Genomic DNA, 16,284 nt, shown 5'->3' with positions numbered 1-16,284 from the left:
CACTCAACAAATACCACAGTACTTGGCCGCGGTAACGGTGGCAACGGGCGGGGCCACACTTGTCCCTTGGCAGGGCTCGCCTACGCAGGGTCCCTGGCCCGGCCTTTTTCCCTATACGGCGGACTCAAGCCCTATCCTGGTCCTATTACCGCCAGGTCGAGCCAAAAGTGAATGAAGCAAAAATAAAATAGAAAACAAGAAAAAAAGAGGGCCGGCCCAGCTTGCACTGCCTCCCTAGCCTGGCCCTCGGGGCCACAGTTTGTGTCCTAGGCTCTACGTTTTTAGGGGTGAGTCAACCGAGCGGGGCGGACCACCTGACCCATTGCCGCCCCTAACCTGTTGCTTTCTCTCCTATTTATTAACCGTTAAACCAAGTTCTTTATGTGTTTAATATTTATTATTCTTGACAAACCACGTTTAACTTCAAAGTTCAAGTTTTAACAAAGGGAAAAGTTCATATGAGGTTGACACATTAAAAGTATAGAATTAAGGCGTACCTCTAAAATCTTTCCAAAACAGTTGTTTTGATGTTGGTAAAACATTTAATTGATCATCTTGACATGGAGATTTATAGATATGGAGAATAAAAAAAAAGAGATTTAAGAACTAAAAATAGCACATCTTGTAACACATTATCTAGACTGTTTATTTTCAAGATTTTTATGTGCTTATAGATTTGCTTGATTTGAACCATTTTTGGAGTTTAAAATTTTATAATTAAAGATAAAAATGGATTCTTACACCTTCCTAAAAATTTGTGACCCTAAAATTATATCTCATACAAAAATTCAGAGTTGCACCTTACTTTGGTTGTTTAATATTGCAACATGATTGAAACCACACCTTCAATAAAATCCAATATATTAGTACTAATGTGACTACACCCTCTCTGATATTTTATACGAAATATTGTTGTAAAATCCATAGCTCAAATTTTGTGATACAATTTTGGGGTAAATTTTTTTGTCACTTTGATATTAGGTTTTGATTTTTATTAATCCTAAAAAATTGTCACTAGACATATACATACACGGTATAATTCCCATCACCCAACTAGCAGGAGGTATTGTGATCATTTTCCAATTTATTTGAGATATATGGGAAAAGGGTTGTATACCATAATAGCGGTGTATAGGTTATAAAGACCATGGGAGTATGAATCACCGCCGTCTATCCTTATGGACGAATGAAGTATGCTAGCATTGTGTATCATATGCCATACACCTTTGACGAACCGTATACTTCTCTCTCTTTTTCTTTTTTCTGTTTGGGGGGAGGAGGTGGGGGCGAAGGCGTACTTCAAAAACAAGGTCTTGTGATGCTAGAAAATCCTCCAGCTGGTAATCACAATTTTTACTATGGATCTAAAAAGAAGATTTCAAAGTTTACAAATAGTGCAGATTTCTTGATTGTTATCAAGTATTTATAGATTCACTCCGTCTTACCACTCAAAAGCTACAAATTCGCAATTAGGAGTTGAACTACATTTTTAGGCTCTAACAGGGTTTCAGGTTCTGGATTGCGTCTTAGACAAGATTAGAAGGTTCAACTTACTTTTGATTTTTGTGTGTGTGTATTTTTTTTTTTAGTAATTTACGTACGGACTCTAAAATTTTAGGTAAAATACAAAATGATACGTTTATAGTAAGAAATTACAAAGAAAGTCGGTCAACCGGTCGTTTTTTGTTTTTTCAAAATTGCCTTTCGGTTAACCCGAATTTAATCAAATTTTTTCGTTAGTAGGGCAGTGCCTCAAACTTTAAGGCATTGCCCTACTAACAAAAAAACAAGAAAAAAAAAAAATCGAGTTGATCAAGAGACAATTTTGAAAAATAAAAATAAAAATAATACATTGGTCGACTTACTTTTGTAATTTTATTATAGAAGAGGAGCATTTTCGTATTTTACCTAAAAATTTAAGGTCAGTACTAAAGCACTCCTTTTTGTTTTTCTAATATGAACTTAACTGTGATCGTTTAATGTTGATACCCTCCACAAACCGCAACCCTTTTTAAGTAGGTGGGTAACTAATTAAAGTAACGCCAAAAGAGAGGGCAGAAGGGCATTTTAGTCTTTCTAAAAATATTGGCAGTTTCAGGGAAAGAGATGTTATTTTCAGTGCAGCACCTGCCCTGTGTTTCGATTGTCCTTAAAAACCCACAACTACCTCTGCCAAAGATCTCAAGCTCCCTCATTTCCTAACTAATTGGCGCAGTCAACAAGAACTCAGAAAATAAGAGAGAGAAAATGGAAAACATGGAGCATCAAGGTTCTGCAAAACCTGAAAGAAAGACAATCGAGAAACTGAGGAGGATGAATATGAAAGCCCTCTTCTCCAAGCTTATGGCTCTCACACCACAGCAGAGCTCTAAGGTGAGCACTCATTTAGAGAGAGAGAGAGAGAGAGAGAGAGAGAGAGGGAGAGAGAGATTTTGGGCTTACATTACTGAATTACAGGTCTACCTTTCTTTAGATGATGATGGAGTTGAAGCATTTTCCTTCTTATTTATTTATTTATTTATTTTCTCGGGTAGATCAGTGAGGCCCCTACCCGATTCCGAAAGAGTCGATTTTTTGAAAGTGTTAGTGAGAATGGTGGCCGTGACCCCAGTCCCATTCTCAACCTTCTTCTTCTTGTTGTTGTTGTCATGAAGATGCCACCTTCTAGTAACAATGTTTTTAGCAGTCACACTGATCCTGTAATTTTAGTTAAATAAAACAGGGATGAAAATATGAAGTGTGCGATAACTATAAAACATTAAAATATGGGTGCTAATATTAGCTCCAAATTGTAATTACTGATCCATTAATAAGTTGTGAACCGTATTCATTCGATACAAGTAACGAGTTCGTTGGACTCTCTCTGTAGGAAGCGATTTCGATGCCGGATAGGCTGGGGGAGGTGATTGAGTACATAAAGAATTTTGAGAAAAATATAGAGGTTTTGAAAGAGGAAAGGGACATGTTGAAGAAGAAGGGTGTGAAAATTGAAGAGGAAGAGGGCGTTGGAGTGAGGAAAAACAGCTATTTGCCGATTATAAAGGTTCAAGCATTGGGGTCGAGTGTAGAGGTCAGCATAGTTGTTGAGGTGTGTAGCAGTGACAGGTTTAGGATCCATGATGTTGTATTGGCTTTGCAAGAAGAAGGGGCCGAAATTGTGAATGCTAACTTCAACACCATGGATGATAAGATGATCGCAGTTCTCCATTGTCAGGTATGTTTTACCTCCTATTCTCTCTCTCTAGGGATAGGGAGAGAGAGAGAAAATGCATGTGATTCTCTCTCTCTCTCTCCCTAACACACACACAAACAGTCTCTCTCTCTAAAACACACAGAGGAAAACAGGTCTCTCTCCTCAGTGGGAAACTTTTGCTATCTCCCTCTCCCTCCAAAAATAAAAAAATCAGTTAATCTAATGTCTTTAGTGTCCTCGGTTAAAAAGAAATATCTATCTGATACTTCATTTTCACGTGTAATTCGTGGCATTCCTCCTTGTCTTATCTTCTGCCATGTAATTATTGAATGTGTCCTTTCGTTTCTGTCAATTCGTACGACGATCACACCCTGCCTCTGCGACACGCATAGAGAGAGACATTGGTAACTTTCCCTTTCTGTAGTTACAAACTTACAATAGGTGAAGAATATTGTTGCCATAGTTAATGATATCGCATTCAAAATAGGGTGCCGTTTTGCAACCTTAAACAATCCAATAAGGGCGCACCTCCAATTTTTTTTTGATAACATGTATTTTTAAGGTAAAAAGTTCTAAGGATTATCTGGAAATCTATCTTCATATCTAAATATACACTTTTAAAATCAAGTAGATCCATAAATATATGAAAATCTTAAAAATAAACGGTCTAGATAATATATTACAAGATGCACTATTTCTAAGGACTCGAAATGTTTTTTTTTTTATCTCCATATTCATACATGTCCATGTTGAGATGATCCATTAGAGGCTTTTTCAACTTTAAAACCACATTTTATGATGGATTTTTTATGTCCATATGTAATTCTACATTTTAAGGTTGTATCCTTATATAAACTTTTTCCTTCAAAATATGAACCTCTTCAAAAAGATTATGGTTGTATTTTAAAAGTGTTTTTTCAACGTTTTTAAAACCTTTTTATTTTATTTTAAAGGAAATATAGTCATGTTCTATCACCATTAACAAAAACTATGAAAATATATGCCTAATATTACTTTGAAGTTCTAGCTTCATTAGACCAAGTCCCATTCATTCATCTTTCTCCCTCTGTTTCAATTTTATTTGATCTTACATCTCGCCTTTGGGAGCCTGACCACAAGACCTGGTATTCATACTTTACTATGACAGCCTTAATCAAAATCAGTTTGTCCAATGAATTTTTTCTCGTTACATTGTTTTATATATATTCAAGAAAAAAATAACAATGTCTTCATGATGACCCGTGCTTGATTACTTGTATGATAAATTGCTTCTTTTTGCTTGTAATTCATTGTCCTTTTAATTCTCCCTGTGCGAATTTCCCCAAATATATAGAGTTAAAATACCTTTTTTTAAAAATCTTATTTCCTTCATAAAATACTAAATAACTAGTTTTTGTAATATTTTTTAGCATTCCATAATTTATTTATTTATTTTTAAATAAGTCAGTGGGGATGATGAACTCCTACTCTCTTTTTTTTTTTTTTTTGAGATAGTGTATTTTTCAATCATTAGTGAGAACGGAAGTCACTAAAAACCTTTAAATGGGGCTTAGGTGGTCCTACGACCACGACCCCATTAGACCATCAAAACCAAATTGATACGCCCACAAATATTTTGTTATGGGTGCAGTTTGTATAGAATCAAGGCTCTAAACAATCAAATTAGAGTCTACCTATTCTTTATTTATAAAGTTTAAAGCTTAAAAAATAGTGTAGATTGAGCAGATCTATGAAAATTTGAAAATCTTGAAAATTGACGGTCCAAAAATGCATTACAAAATGTACTATTTCCAAAATTTAAAATCCATTTTTTTCTCATATCCATGCATTTTGATGTCTAGATGATCAATTTGAAGATCTTTGGGCATCAAAACAACATTTTCTAGTGAAATTTTTAAAGTAGACTCTAATTTAATTATTTAGAGCCTCGGCTCTTTATAATTTTTTCCCTTTCTTATTTTTTATGATATCTCTCTCTTTTTCTTTTTAATGTTAAAAGTAAGATTTCATTAATATAAGGAGATAAAATAGTGAAGGCTGGCCTGTGCAAAAGGCCAGGTGTGCAAAAGCTTAGAGATAAGTGGAGGCTTTAAAAAAAGTGTTGCTTACGTCATGAAGTGTGACGTGCACATATGGCGTAAGGTATGGAGCATCTTCCTTGCATCCACACTCAAATGGTCTTTAATTGGCTTTTCCATCTTTGCCTACACCTTACTCCACTTCCTCCGATAAGCTTCCACCAATTCAGCCGCCTTAATTAAACCTTATGATAGATTTTAAAGTATTGATGAAAAGGTTTTTTAATGAATACAAAGAAATTAAAAGGTTTAAGAGCATTAAAACTAATTAAATACTAAACAAGTTTAGGATACCAAAAGAAAAAGCGAGGACCTGAGAAGCCCAAATGACTTGTGGATTCACGTGGTCCTAAGAAAGAAAACATAGGGTGGGTTTCGAATCCGATCCGCGTGGGCCGCCAGGTCAACCCGATCGGGTACCCACGAGGTGGATTGGTGGCCTGACACTAGCCTGGCAAATGGCAAATCTAGGCCCAATTCGGTTGGACTCTAGCTTGGTGTGGGTTGGTGTTTGAGCTTGACTTGATCCAACCTGGGACTAATTAGTTAAACTAAAGATTGGGGTTCGAAAAGCTTGGACCACACCTTTTTCGGGTCATGTCCGGACCCTATAGGATTGGGGTCGACCCCATTCAGACTTGTCTCTTTGCAGTCTTGATGTTACTAGGGCATACAAGTAAAGAGCAAAAGGAGAAGAATAGCACATCTGAGAATGCCATGGTGAAGGGTGTGAAAGAGGGATAGACTTTGCAAAGTGTCTCATGCTTTGAAACCTATCACAATTCTATTGGGATGAGACCCCTTTCTGCAGCGTCACTCACGGGGGCTATGTGGAATATGCTGTAGTCCTTAGTCCTTACAGTAAGATAATTTTTCGACTTAGAAAGTCCTATATGACTTATGCAACTTTAACTATTTTTTCTGATGGGCTAATTCTTTAGATCGGCAAATATTTAAGGAATTTGAGTTCTTTAAGTCATGACCAAACTTCGGTAGGAGGTGAGGATGGTGTAGCGTGGTCCGTGGATGCGCAGACACATGTAGGCTTGCAGCAAAAGGCCCTAGTGCAAGACATTGGATAGCAATCGTACGGATAGCTAGGTTAGTGGGACTTAGCGGACCAACAATAAGAACGGGTTGAGGCTACGTTAGTTGAGCCATGGGTACCAACCTGACGGGACATAGGCATGGTCTTGACTATACAATATACGCACGGTTGAGAAAGTGTGTTACCCATGATGACCGAGGGTGTGGGAATTTGAAATTGAAATGTGTAACTGCTCTAAGCACGAACTTGTGTAATGATCATAGGTATTATGAGAATAATTGAATAAATATTTAGTCGGCTAATAGAGATTAGTAGCCCTAAGATGATCATACATACATGATTTGCATGCATTGGAGAACACGATAAGCGGGTTTACCAAACTTGTAAGTTCCTCTTAATGAGTCACAAGGGCATTTATTGATGCTGCAGGGGTGGGGCTGGTACAACTACCACACCGTTAATTGGATGTAGGGGAGGTTCATACTTTAGAGAGTAAAATGAGGATAATGGTATGATTGCATACTCTAGGGCTATATAAACCTCTTGCCTGGTCCCTTAAGGAACATATGTGGCTGTAACGACCAAGTGTATAGAGTAATAAGAACGGTTTATAACCTCCCTGATTTTACGGAACATTTTTCGATGTTTTCCATACTCTATGACAAGAAAATTTAGGAAAAGGGACATTTTTTGGCATTTTCCATACTCTATGACATAACAGAAAAGGGCTACATTTTCCTTAATCCATATTTAACACTAGCTTGGTGGGGTACAATTTGGTTAAATAAAAAAAAGAAAAGTATACAATGAGATCATTTATTTTTCTCAGTCTTTTCTCATATTCTATGGTAAGAAATTTAAAGAAAAACAATATATTTTCCTTTGTTTCTTTTTGGTCAAGTGTCCAGCAGTCATGTTTCCTTAGGGGTGGCAATGGGGTCGGCTCGAACCACCGACCTAACAGGTCGACCTGAAATGGGTCCGGGTCTAAGTTTTGGCCCCAGCAGGTCGGGTTTGGACCTGGCTTGGACCCCTCTCAGATAGGCCAGGTCCAGGTTGGCGTACACCCGACCTGATATAAAATATATAAAAAATATGCTATTGTACAATACAAAAATATGCTTTTTAAAAAAAAAAAAAATTTTAATTTCTATTTTTTGGTCGGGTCCGTGACCCGATCCATTGACACCCTTAAGGTTCCTACTCTTAACGAACACAAAACTTTTTCTCATCTTTCCTTTCCCCCCTCTCTCTCTCTCTCTGTTTTTCTTTTCTCCTTTTCGAGTATTTCCCTTGTCTCTTTAGTTTTGCAGCACTGATTATTCTTATAGCAAACAAATTCTCAAGACATATGTTGTGTCATAACATGTTGGTGAAGCATAATTTATGTGATTTTTGATCTTAATATTGATCCACTTTTATGTGGATGCAGGTTAGCGATTATAGAGTGGGATTCGACACAGGAAGGGTTTATGAGAAACTAAGGACCTTGGTACAACGAAGTCTTTGACAGCATACAGACCCTTGCACCCTGAAAAAAAAAAGAGAGAGAGGAAAAGAGCTTACCAAGCCAAGACCTCCGTCTTTGCATCTTCAAATGTGCAAATTTCTATGAAAATCAGTAAGCCCACATCCGTGGCCACTGACTTTGTACATATATATCGGAGCATTTCTACCTTAGGTAACAGACTATAGGGTAGAGATATATATAGAGAGAAGGGAAGAGAGATTTATGTTGAAGTTCGAGTAGCGTTATGAGTATGTTGCCTCACAGCTTTCACTGCTAATAAAACTCAGTGTGCTACTCCCTCCGGTTTCACCAGTTGCCTGGAAATTTTTTGAGTTTTGATCATATAACCACTACCCCTTGCTCACAGAGTCTCTCACATTACATTAACATTACTTATGAGAGAGAGAGAGACAGAGAGATTTTTGTGTTTGAGATGCGCAAATAATATTCCAGGCAGTGCTACATGGACTCTTGGGGTTTTACCCTTGATCGAAGTCGACACATGCTGACACGGTTGATATTCTTCCAACACTTTAACTATACTTGTGAAACTATTTATTTATTTATTTCTATTATGTGTCATCACTTCAACAGGTCCCAAAGACATGCCATGTCCTAATAATGATTATATCAAGAGAAATTTACGTATGGACTATATTGGGAGGGGAAATACAAATGGAAACATGTTTGTCGTAAGTTTTGGGTAGCACCCCTTACCCTGGTTTTTTATTTTCAAGTTACCCTTGTTCGGTAAACAAACATTAAACATGTGGGTTTTTTTAGAAAAACAGTTGTCCAGTGTTCGAAATACTAGACAACCATCTCTATCTTCTCCAATTCCAATGTATTATGTCTCTATCTCTAAACTCAGGGACCTATCTCTACCTTCTCTCTCAAACTCTTCAAATAACCCAACCCAGTTCCACTAGAATTAGCAAAACTTGTAGAGTCAACCAGATTCTTAGGAAAAAAAGAAGTTGAATGAACAATGCGTCTTTCAGTGGATTCTGATGATTTCCCAATCTGCGTTCCACTAAAATTAGCGGGACGTGGTGCAATGATCATTTTGTGGGGATAAAGGCAAAGAACTGGTCGAATTTGAATTCCTGAACCGGGTTTCACTAGAATAGGTAGGATTGTAGGGTTTTCATGAGAAAAAGGAGAAGAGCTCAAAGAGTTCAAACCACCATGTTGGGTTTCACTAGAATCCGCGGAAACGACAGAGTAAAAATATTCTTGGGCGAGAAGTGCCGGGAATTTGAAAACACAAAGAGTATTTGTAGGACCAAAAGGGTTACTCGGTGAAAACGGAAGAATACCCAAATTGGGTTTCTCTAGAACTAGCAGGGCAACCAAATTGGGTTTCTCCAGAAAGATCAGGAGTTGAGTAATCAAAGCGAGGTTTGCTCAAAAGAGGTAATGAATCTGCCGAATTTAGGGGTCTTGCCTGAGAAACCAAAGTGGGGTCATAAGGGAGAATTGAAATCTTGAGGTGGGAACCAAAGACATCCATTCTAGCCTCGTACAAGTTTTTGGAGAGAAAGAAGGTGGAGATGGGTCTCCTGAGTTTAGAGATAACAGAGAAATTAGTGGAGATGGGTCTCCTGAGTTTAGAGATAAAGAGAAAGAGGATTGTTGAATTGGAGAAGATAGATACGGATGTCCGGTATTTCTAACATCGAATCGCCGTGAGGGGTTGCCTGTAATTTGGGACAAACGCGTTACCGTTTGCAATTGACCAAAATTCTCTTATATTAAAAAGAAGCAAAAGACAATATCCTACATTGCATTACACATGAGAGAGAAAGTGTGTATTTGAGAATATGGACACTGGGGTTCTTTTGTGTCGCGTATTGACACCAGCAATCACTTCAAGGCTTCAGCTATGCATGTTGGATTATTTATTGTATGGACAGTTGGGTTCTTTTGTGTCGCGTGTTGACAACCACTCTATTGCTTCAACTATGTGCGTTGGATTATTTATCGATTTTTTTGCTCATGTCAACGCTTCAAGAGGAAGAGTCCACTTCGACGACACATTATGTCCTTCTAATTATTATATTAAAAAAAAGGAAAATACCAAACTTTCCATGTTGGGACTTGGATTCAAAAATTGTTTTATAAACATTTGAATAAATTATAAAAAGGTAACATGTCGGCGAGTTGTAAACGTGCAAAGGAAGTACTAAGTTTTTTGCCTCATATACCAAACACTCCAATACATATTGGGCTTTGAACTTGGTCGGTGTCCATGTAACACTAGTTCTAAGAATTGCATGTATGTAAGCGCGATGGCACGTAAAGGTTCTTGGGTATTCTTTTTGCGAAATGTAATGAAAACTCAGACATGAACTAACACTTCCTCATAACAATATTTGCTTCTTATTTATGAAATCATGTGCAGCTAAATTCTATCATCGGGATACATTTAAACAAAAGATCAGACATTTATCTTATCTGTACAAATGTACAAGTGCAACGAGTTGTAAGGCACCAAGTAGTCTACTCTTTCTTTATAGAAAGTAAGCGAGCATAAGCTATTTAGCAATTGTGTCGAACAATCGTACTTGCTGAAAAGATCCAAAAGTAATTTATAGAGAAAGTGCCTTTTTAGTTTTGGTAAAATAATATCATGTGTTGAGATATTGTGCTCATTTGTTGAGGCAATGTGACTCTTCATTTCTGCGTATTTATAGTCATATAACAACTAGATAATAATAAAAGAACATGATTCATGTAGCCAACCCTAAATAATTGAGATAAAACTTGGATAATGATGATGTTTATTATCATAATCATATAACAACTCCTAAATTATATCTTTTTATGAAACTAGGTATCCAGAAGTCTCAATTGTTCATAATCAATACACTAAGTTTAGTCATTGTCAGACTGCTCAATCTATGCAGCATAGAGACATGTTCACACAACATTTGCATCGACTATGTCGTGTTTGGCCGGCAATACATCGAGCGACATTTAATGTGACACCCGTCAAACATCACAATTCAGCCTCGAACACTTGTCAAACCAGCTCAACCAACGCTTTTGCATAGGCCAAAGTCCCCTATGCAAGCATAAGAAGTGCAAAATGCATCTCAAGCACTATCACACACATATGCACCGCATGCTCTGTACAGGTCTTCTCTCCCTTGGTTTCAAGGAAACGATAGAAGTGGGTATTCCAACATTGAAACTTACCTTAGCCTTCCCCACTTTTCAATGTGTTCTCTCTATATGATAACTCTATGCTTCCGGTAGAATGACCTACGGTGGTTTATACCATCTGCTGAATATTGGGTTCAATGTTCCAGTAGAATGCCCTCCGGTAGATCGTTGCCCTCCGGTAGATTGGTGCACCCGGTGAAGTGTGCCCCACCGGATGGTTCCGATGTATTGGAGCATCCCAGTACTTTGTGCCCTTTTGGTGGAACGCGGAGCTCTAGTGAACTGGTGCTCTGATACGTGTGTTCCACCGGTAAAGACGTGTATAAAATGCGTGATGATTGGTCTTCCAAATTTGAAAAGGCACAATGCAGTTGTGTTTTGGAACTAGAAGAGTTACTGTGCCATATTAGTAGTTGAAATTTCAAGAATCGCAACTTTTGTCTTTTGATATCATGCGGGTATGCAAAAAGGCACTTTATATCTCTATAAATAGAGACTTGTTTCCTCTGGTTTTGACTCACATAAGCCATACAAAATTTTTAAGTGTTTTTTTTACAATTTTTTCGCTATAGAAAGAAGGCAACTCAGGTGCTTTAGATCTTGTTGTGCATTTGTTTTGACATGATAGTTTCTCCAATCCCCTTGGTTGCATCTTAGATGCAAATTGATTTCTATTAGTAAAAAGGAAATATTATCTTATGAAAGTGATATATTGTGTCTAGAATAAGAGAGATTAACATAATTTTGTTTTCTATATCTTTTATTTTGCCCAATTTTCACTCTTCTAATTTCAACCCAAACCAGGCGAGACATAAAGCCCGTGAAAATTAAAATCACAATTGAGCATTTTGATTTTATAAATTGGGTCGTGAGTTTTGTCTAGCACTTCTTAGGGAACCGTAAATAAAAATCATAATAAGAATTCATTCACTTTTTCTTCATAAGAAATCTAGAACAGTTCATGACATGACGAATGTTTTAGAACTTACCCATAAAGAACAAAGTAGAAATCAAATAATTTCCTTAGAAAACTATTTGAACCACTCAATGTGGTAGTTTAGGTTAAAAGAAACATAAAATAATCAAAGATGCCGCTGTTACAGGTGCTTTTTATAATCACATCCATCCCCTTAATTCACACAACATTATGGTGAAGGAAGTCGTACGCGTTAGCTCTGAGGGCCCCCAAAAACGTGATTAAAATTATGTCAAAGTAGAGTACTATACAATTTGGACACGTGTGTTTAATGTCTAAACAACTGATTACTAAGACGTGACATGTGTTTAAGGCTTAATATAAAAACATGCTTAAAATGTAGAGAAAGGATAAACAAACAAACAAAAAATATCAGAACAGAGTTTATATAGAACCGTGGCTCAAAACAATCAAATTAGAGCCTACCGCAAGAATTTCACTAAAAGAAGTTGTTTTGATGTTCAAATATCCTCAAATTGATCATCTTAAGATCAAGTTGTTTGGACATGAGAAAAAAATAGATTTCAAGTATTAGAAATGGTGCATCTTGTAACACATTTTTTTTACTGTCAATTTTCAATATTTTCAAGCTTTCATAGATCTGCTCGATCTACACTATTTTTGAAGCTTTAAATCCATTGAGTGGATGTGCCATAGGATGCAGTTTCTATAAAGTCCAGGCTTTATGAAAACAAAGTAAAGCCTCAACATATATCTTTGTCCTTAAAGCAATTTAGGTATCGAAAATCTCCATAATGGCTCTAAAGTCAATCTCTAACATCGACTATAAATTTGAAGCTAAAAAATTAGTACAGATTTTTTAGATCCATGAACATTTATTTATAGCGCAAAATCGACAATCTAGATAATGTGTTCCAACTTCCAATTTATACTATTTTCAGTATGTAAAAAAGTGGGGATTTATAGTCTTATAAATAGTTCATCTTCTAAAACATTACATGGACCATCCATTTTTCAAGATTTTTAAGTGTTTATAGATCTGCTCGATCATCACAATTTATGGAACTTTAAATTTCATAATTAAAGGCAACAATAGATTTTCATATGATTGCGAAGCTTTGTGGCATCGAAACTGCACTTTCGGCATAGTATTGAGGCGCACCTTACTTCAATAGCATAAAGCTGACACCTTATTTTTTAAAGTTTATCTTTTTTCTTTTTATTGTTAAAACCATGTAGCTTCCCACTGAATTGCTCTCCCTTTACACTCTGATCTCCTCTCAAGTTCTCTCTTTGCCTCCCTTCCCTTTAGATCCATCCATGATCTCCTTCAAAAATCAAAAGATGCATTACAATTTGCATCAATATATACTTCCCCCTCTATCCAGCCATTTAATTTTGATCAAGTGAGCCACTGATTGTTTGATCTAGATTTGACGCTTTAGAATATTTTATTTTTAATATATTTTTACAAATTATATGAACATGAAATTTGGCATGTACCATCGTCTCAATGTGACGCACCTAAATAAAAAATAAAAAAAAATATTTTTTATAAAATAAAATGATCAAAATACCCTTAAAACTTTAGATACATTTTAAATTATTTTTTTAAAGGTATGAGTTTAAGAGAGGAGTAGATGCCGAAATTTTGGTGTCAATTTTTTATAGATAAAAATTAGAAATAAAATTATGTAGAGGTGTGACATTATGATTGAAGCCATCTGAGCCATCCATTTAGAAGGGACGGTTGGATAAGGGAAAATATACAGGTTTTAAACATTAGAGGAAATATAGAAACTTGCCCCAATCTTTGTAATGACTCATAAGAATCGTTGTGCATGTAAGTTCCTAAGTAAAATTGTCCTCGTGTATTAACAACAAATGCTTTACCCCGAGGGATGCTATGAAAAACGGCTCAAAACACTTGTTTAAGAATATTTATTTGGTCGAAAATTTTATGATCCACATAAGATACCCCCTGGATGCTATGAAAAATTGCCCAAAACACCTATTATATACTCAAAATCAACTACAGACCGGCATAGATACCCCCTATATTTCACTTTTTAAGCATGCTACCCGCCCCCTCCCCCAATAAGAAAAGAAACTACGATAAGAAAGAAATATTTTTAATAATATACTATTAACCCCAACATTTTTTTATTTTGCATACCCTGTGACAAGCAAAGAAGTGGGCTTTTTTTTCTTTACCGAATACTCTCATTTTAACCCGCATTTCTCACTTTTTGTTTCTAAGCTGGTCCAGTGCAAAACATGTGGGACCGGCACAACTTGAACATGAAAACCAGTCCATTATAAAATGTGCCGGTCTAGCAAAATTTTAATATAAGCTAATCTAGTGCATTTTGTGTCGGACCAACACAAAGTAAATATCATGAGCCCGATTCTTCAATCTTCTAGTTCTAAAGCCATCTCTCTATGTAACCTAATGTCCAATGGGATTCTTTTTTGAGCCCATGTTTTGCATGGGCACACTACAGAGGAATCGTATGGAGGCACAATCTCGAATTGATGCTTCAACGTAGTTTATGCCCTACTCAATATGTCTCTTTCTTGGATTTCCTTAAAAATTGTAAAGAGAGACTCACATGATAGTTCTAATAGGAAGAAAATAGAATACATATTAAAAGTAGGTCATTAAAGTAGTACTTTTTAAATTTTTAGCTTTGAAAAATTCTATTTCATTTATCCTACATAATTTCCCTAAACTTCTTATCTTTTAAGGCCACCTGCCCATTAGGGTATGTACGCATTAGAGCTCATTGGTTTCATTTTTTGAATAGCCTTCTCTGTTGGGTTTATGTGGCCTTTAAAGGCATTATGAGTGCTTGTAAAATGAAATAATATAGTGGAACATGAATTCAGTGGGAGTGTGGTCCCTTGTGGGCCATATTAAGCAAACGATGTTTGTAGATACCGGATTGTGTTTGACGCCAGTCGGTTGGGAAAAACCCATTTTACCTGGGCATAAACAATAAACTGAGAAGGGTTCTAATGGGTTAACCCTTGATAAGGTCGGAGAATATGTCCGGATGAGTTAGCCGAGGGACTGTGTGACTCTTGTGTGTGATAGTGGCCTACAGAGACAGGGGCCAAAACTTCATCCATGTACCATCACATGGTATGCATATTGATAGATCGTTCGGAAAAGCTAGAAATTCAACTTTTAGAGTGAATCGTATGCATATGGAGAGATACCCCTATGCACCATAAGAGCTATGGTGGCATCAGGTCAAGGTGACATTGACTCGTCTTTAGGAGAGGACCTGAAATCTACAGACTGAGATTGCGATCTCTTGGCTCATCGGTCAGACTTTGACGACTCGTTAATGAGCTCCTGCTTGGACTGTGGGTCATGGGAAACACTGGGTCGGTCTGATCAAGCAAATGTGATCTGTAGTCTACAGTTGAAGGTGAAGTGCCACATGATTATTGATTCCTAAACCATATGGATCATTTTCCCATCAAATTAATTTAAGTGTCTATGTTTTATGATAGAAGTTATTTTAAGATTATTATTTGAATTTTTATGAACCCTTAGATATTTTATTTATAATTCAAAATAAAGATATTGCTTTTACAATTATTTAAATATTCAAATAGTATTCTAAAATCTTTATATTAATTTTAAATATATAAAAATATCATGGGGGGCCAATGTTCACATGGGCTCGCCATATTTTTAGAAGGTGGGGCTCATGAGTGCCTCCCTTGGGTGGCACGCCCCACCCTTATTCTCTTCCTTATTTTTTGGTGTATTATTTTTTGGTGATATGACATGTGGCCATATGGTTGGAAGATATTGACTAAATATTGATTTGATATATTTTTGAAAGATTTTGTAGAAAAATTGAGTATACGTGTGCTATTTTATGGTATGCACAATATTTTGATTAGATTTAATTTATTTAATTTCTATTGATGGAAAAATGGTTTAGAAAAGGGGGATAATGGTTTATGCACCTTTCAAAAATGTTGATGGATCAGATCTCTCACCCCACAAGTCACCCTTAATCGACAGTCGATGTTCAATCTCACAAGAAGAGACAAGCCAAAGAAAACCCTAAGAAACCTTAATCTTATTCAAAGCCTATAAAAAGAGATTATCTCTACCAAAAAACTCTTTACACCTTATTTTTCTATTTCTCTCTCTTAAGAAAGTTTCTCTATCTCATGTTTGATCTCTCTCTTTCATACATTGTGAATGAACCTAAGGGTTGAGGGTATGGAGTTCTTCTCTCTTCTATCTCTCAAATATAGATTTATGGCTAAGGGTTTTAGGGTTTACGAAAAAGAGAATCCATTTCTCTCAAACTAGGTTGCTAA

General features: G+C 36.4%; 1 protein-coding gene across 1 annotated transcript; it reads left to right on the top strand.

The window, feature by feature from the left end:
- The first annotated feature begins 2,189 nt into the window (after window positions 1-2,189).
- LOC18448902 (transcription factor bHLH162) lies at window positions 2,190-8,135 on the top strand. Its single transcript, XM_006858957.4, has 3 exons — window positions 2,190-2,373; window positions 2,870-3,214; window positions 7,752-8,135. Exons 1-3 carry the CDS (start codon window positions 2,248-2,250, stop codon window positions 7,827-7,829), a joined length of 549 nt encoding a protein of 182 aa, XP_006859019.2. The 5' UTR covers window positions 2,190-2,247; the 3' UTR covers window positions 7,830-8,135.
- Window positions 8,136-16,284: the final 8,149 nt, after the last annotated feature.

This window comes from Amborella trichopoda, chromosome 1 (genome assembly GCF_054954075.1).
Source record: "Amborella trichopoda isolate Santa Cruz 75 chromosome 1, AtrichopodaSantaCruz75HAP2 v2.0, whole genome shotgun sequence".
NCBI classification, from domain to species: domain Eukaryota; kingdom Viridiplantae; phylum Streptophyta; class Magnoliopsida; order Amborellales; family Amborellaceae; genus Amborella; species Amborella trichopoda.
Note: the sequence above shows the minus strand (reverse complement) of the source record. Positions and strands in the feature narration are given on the sequence as shown.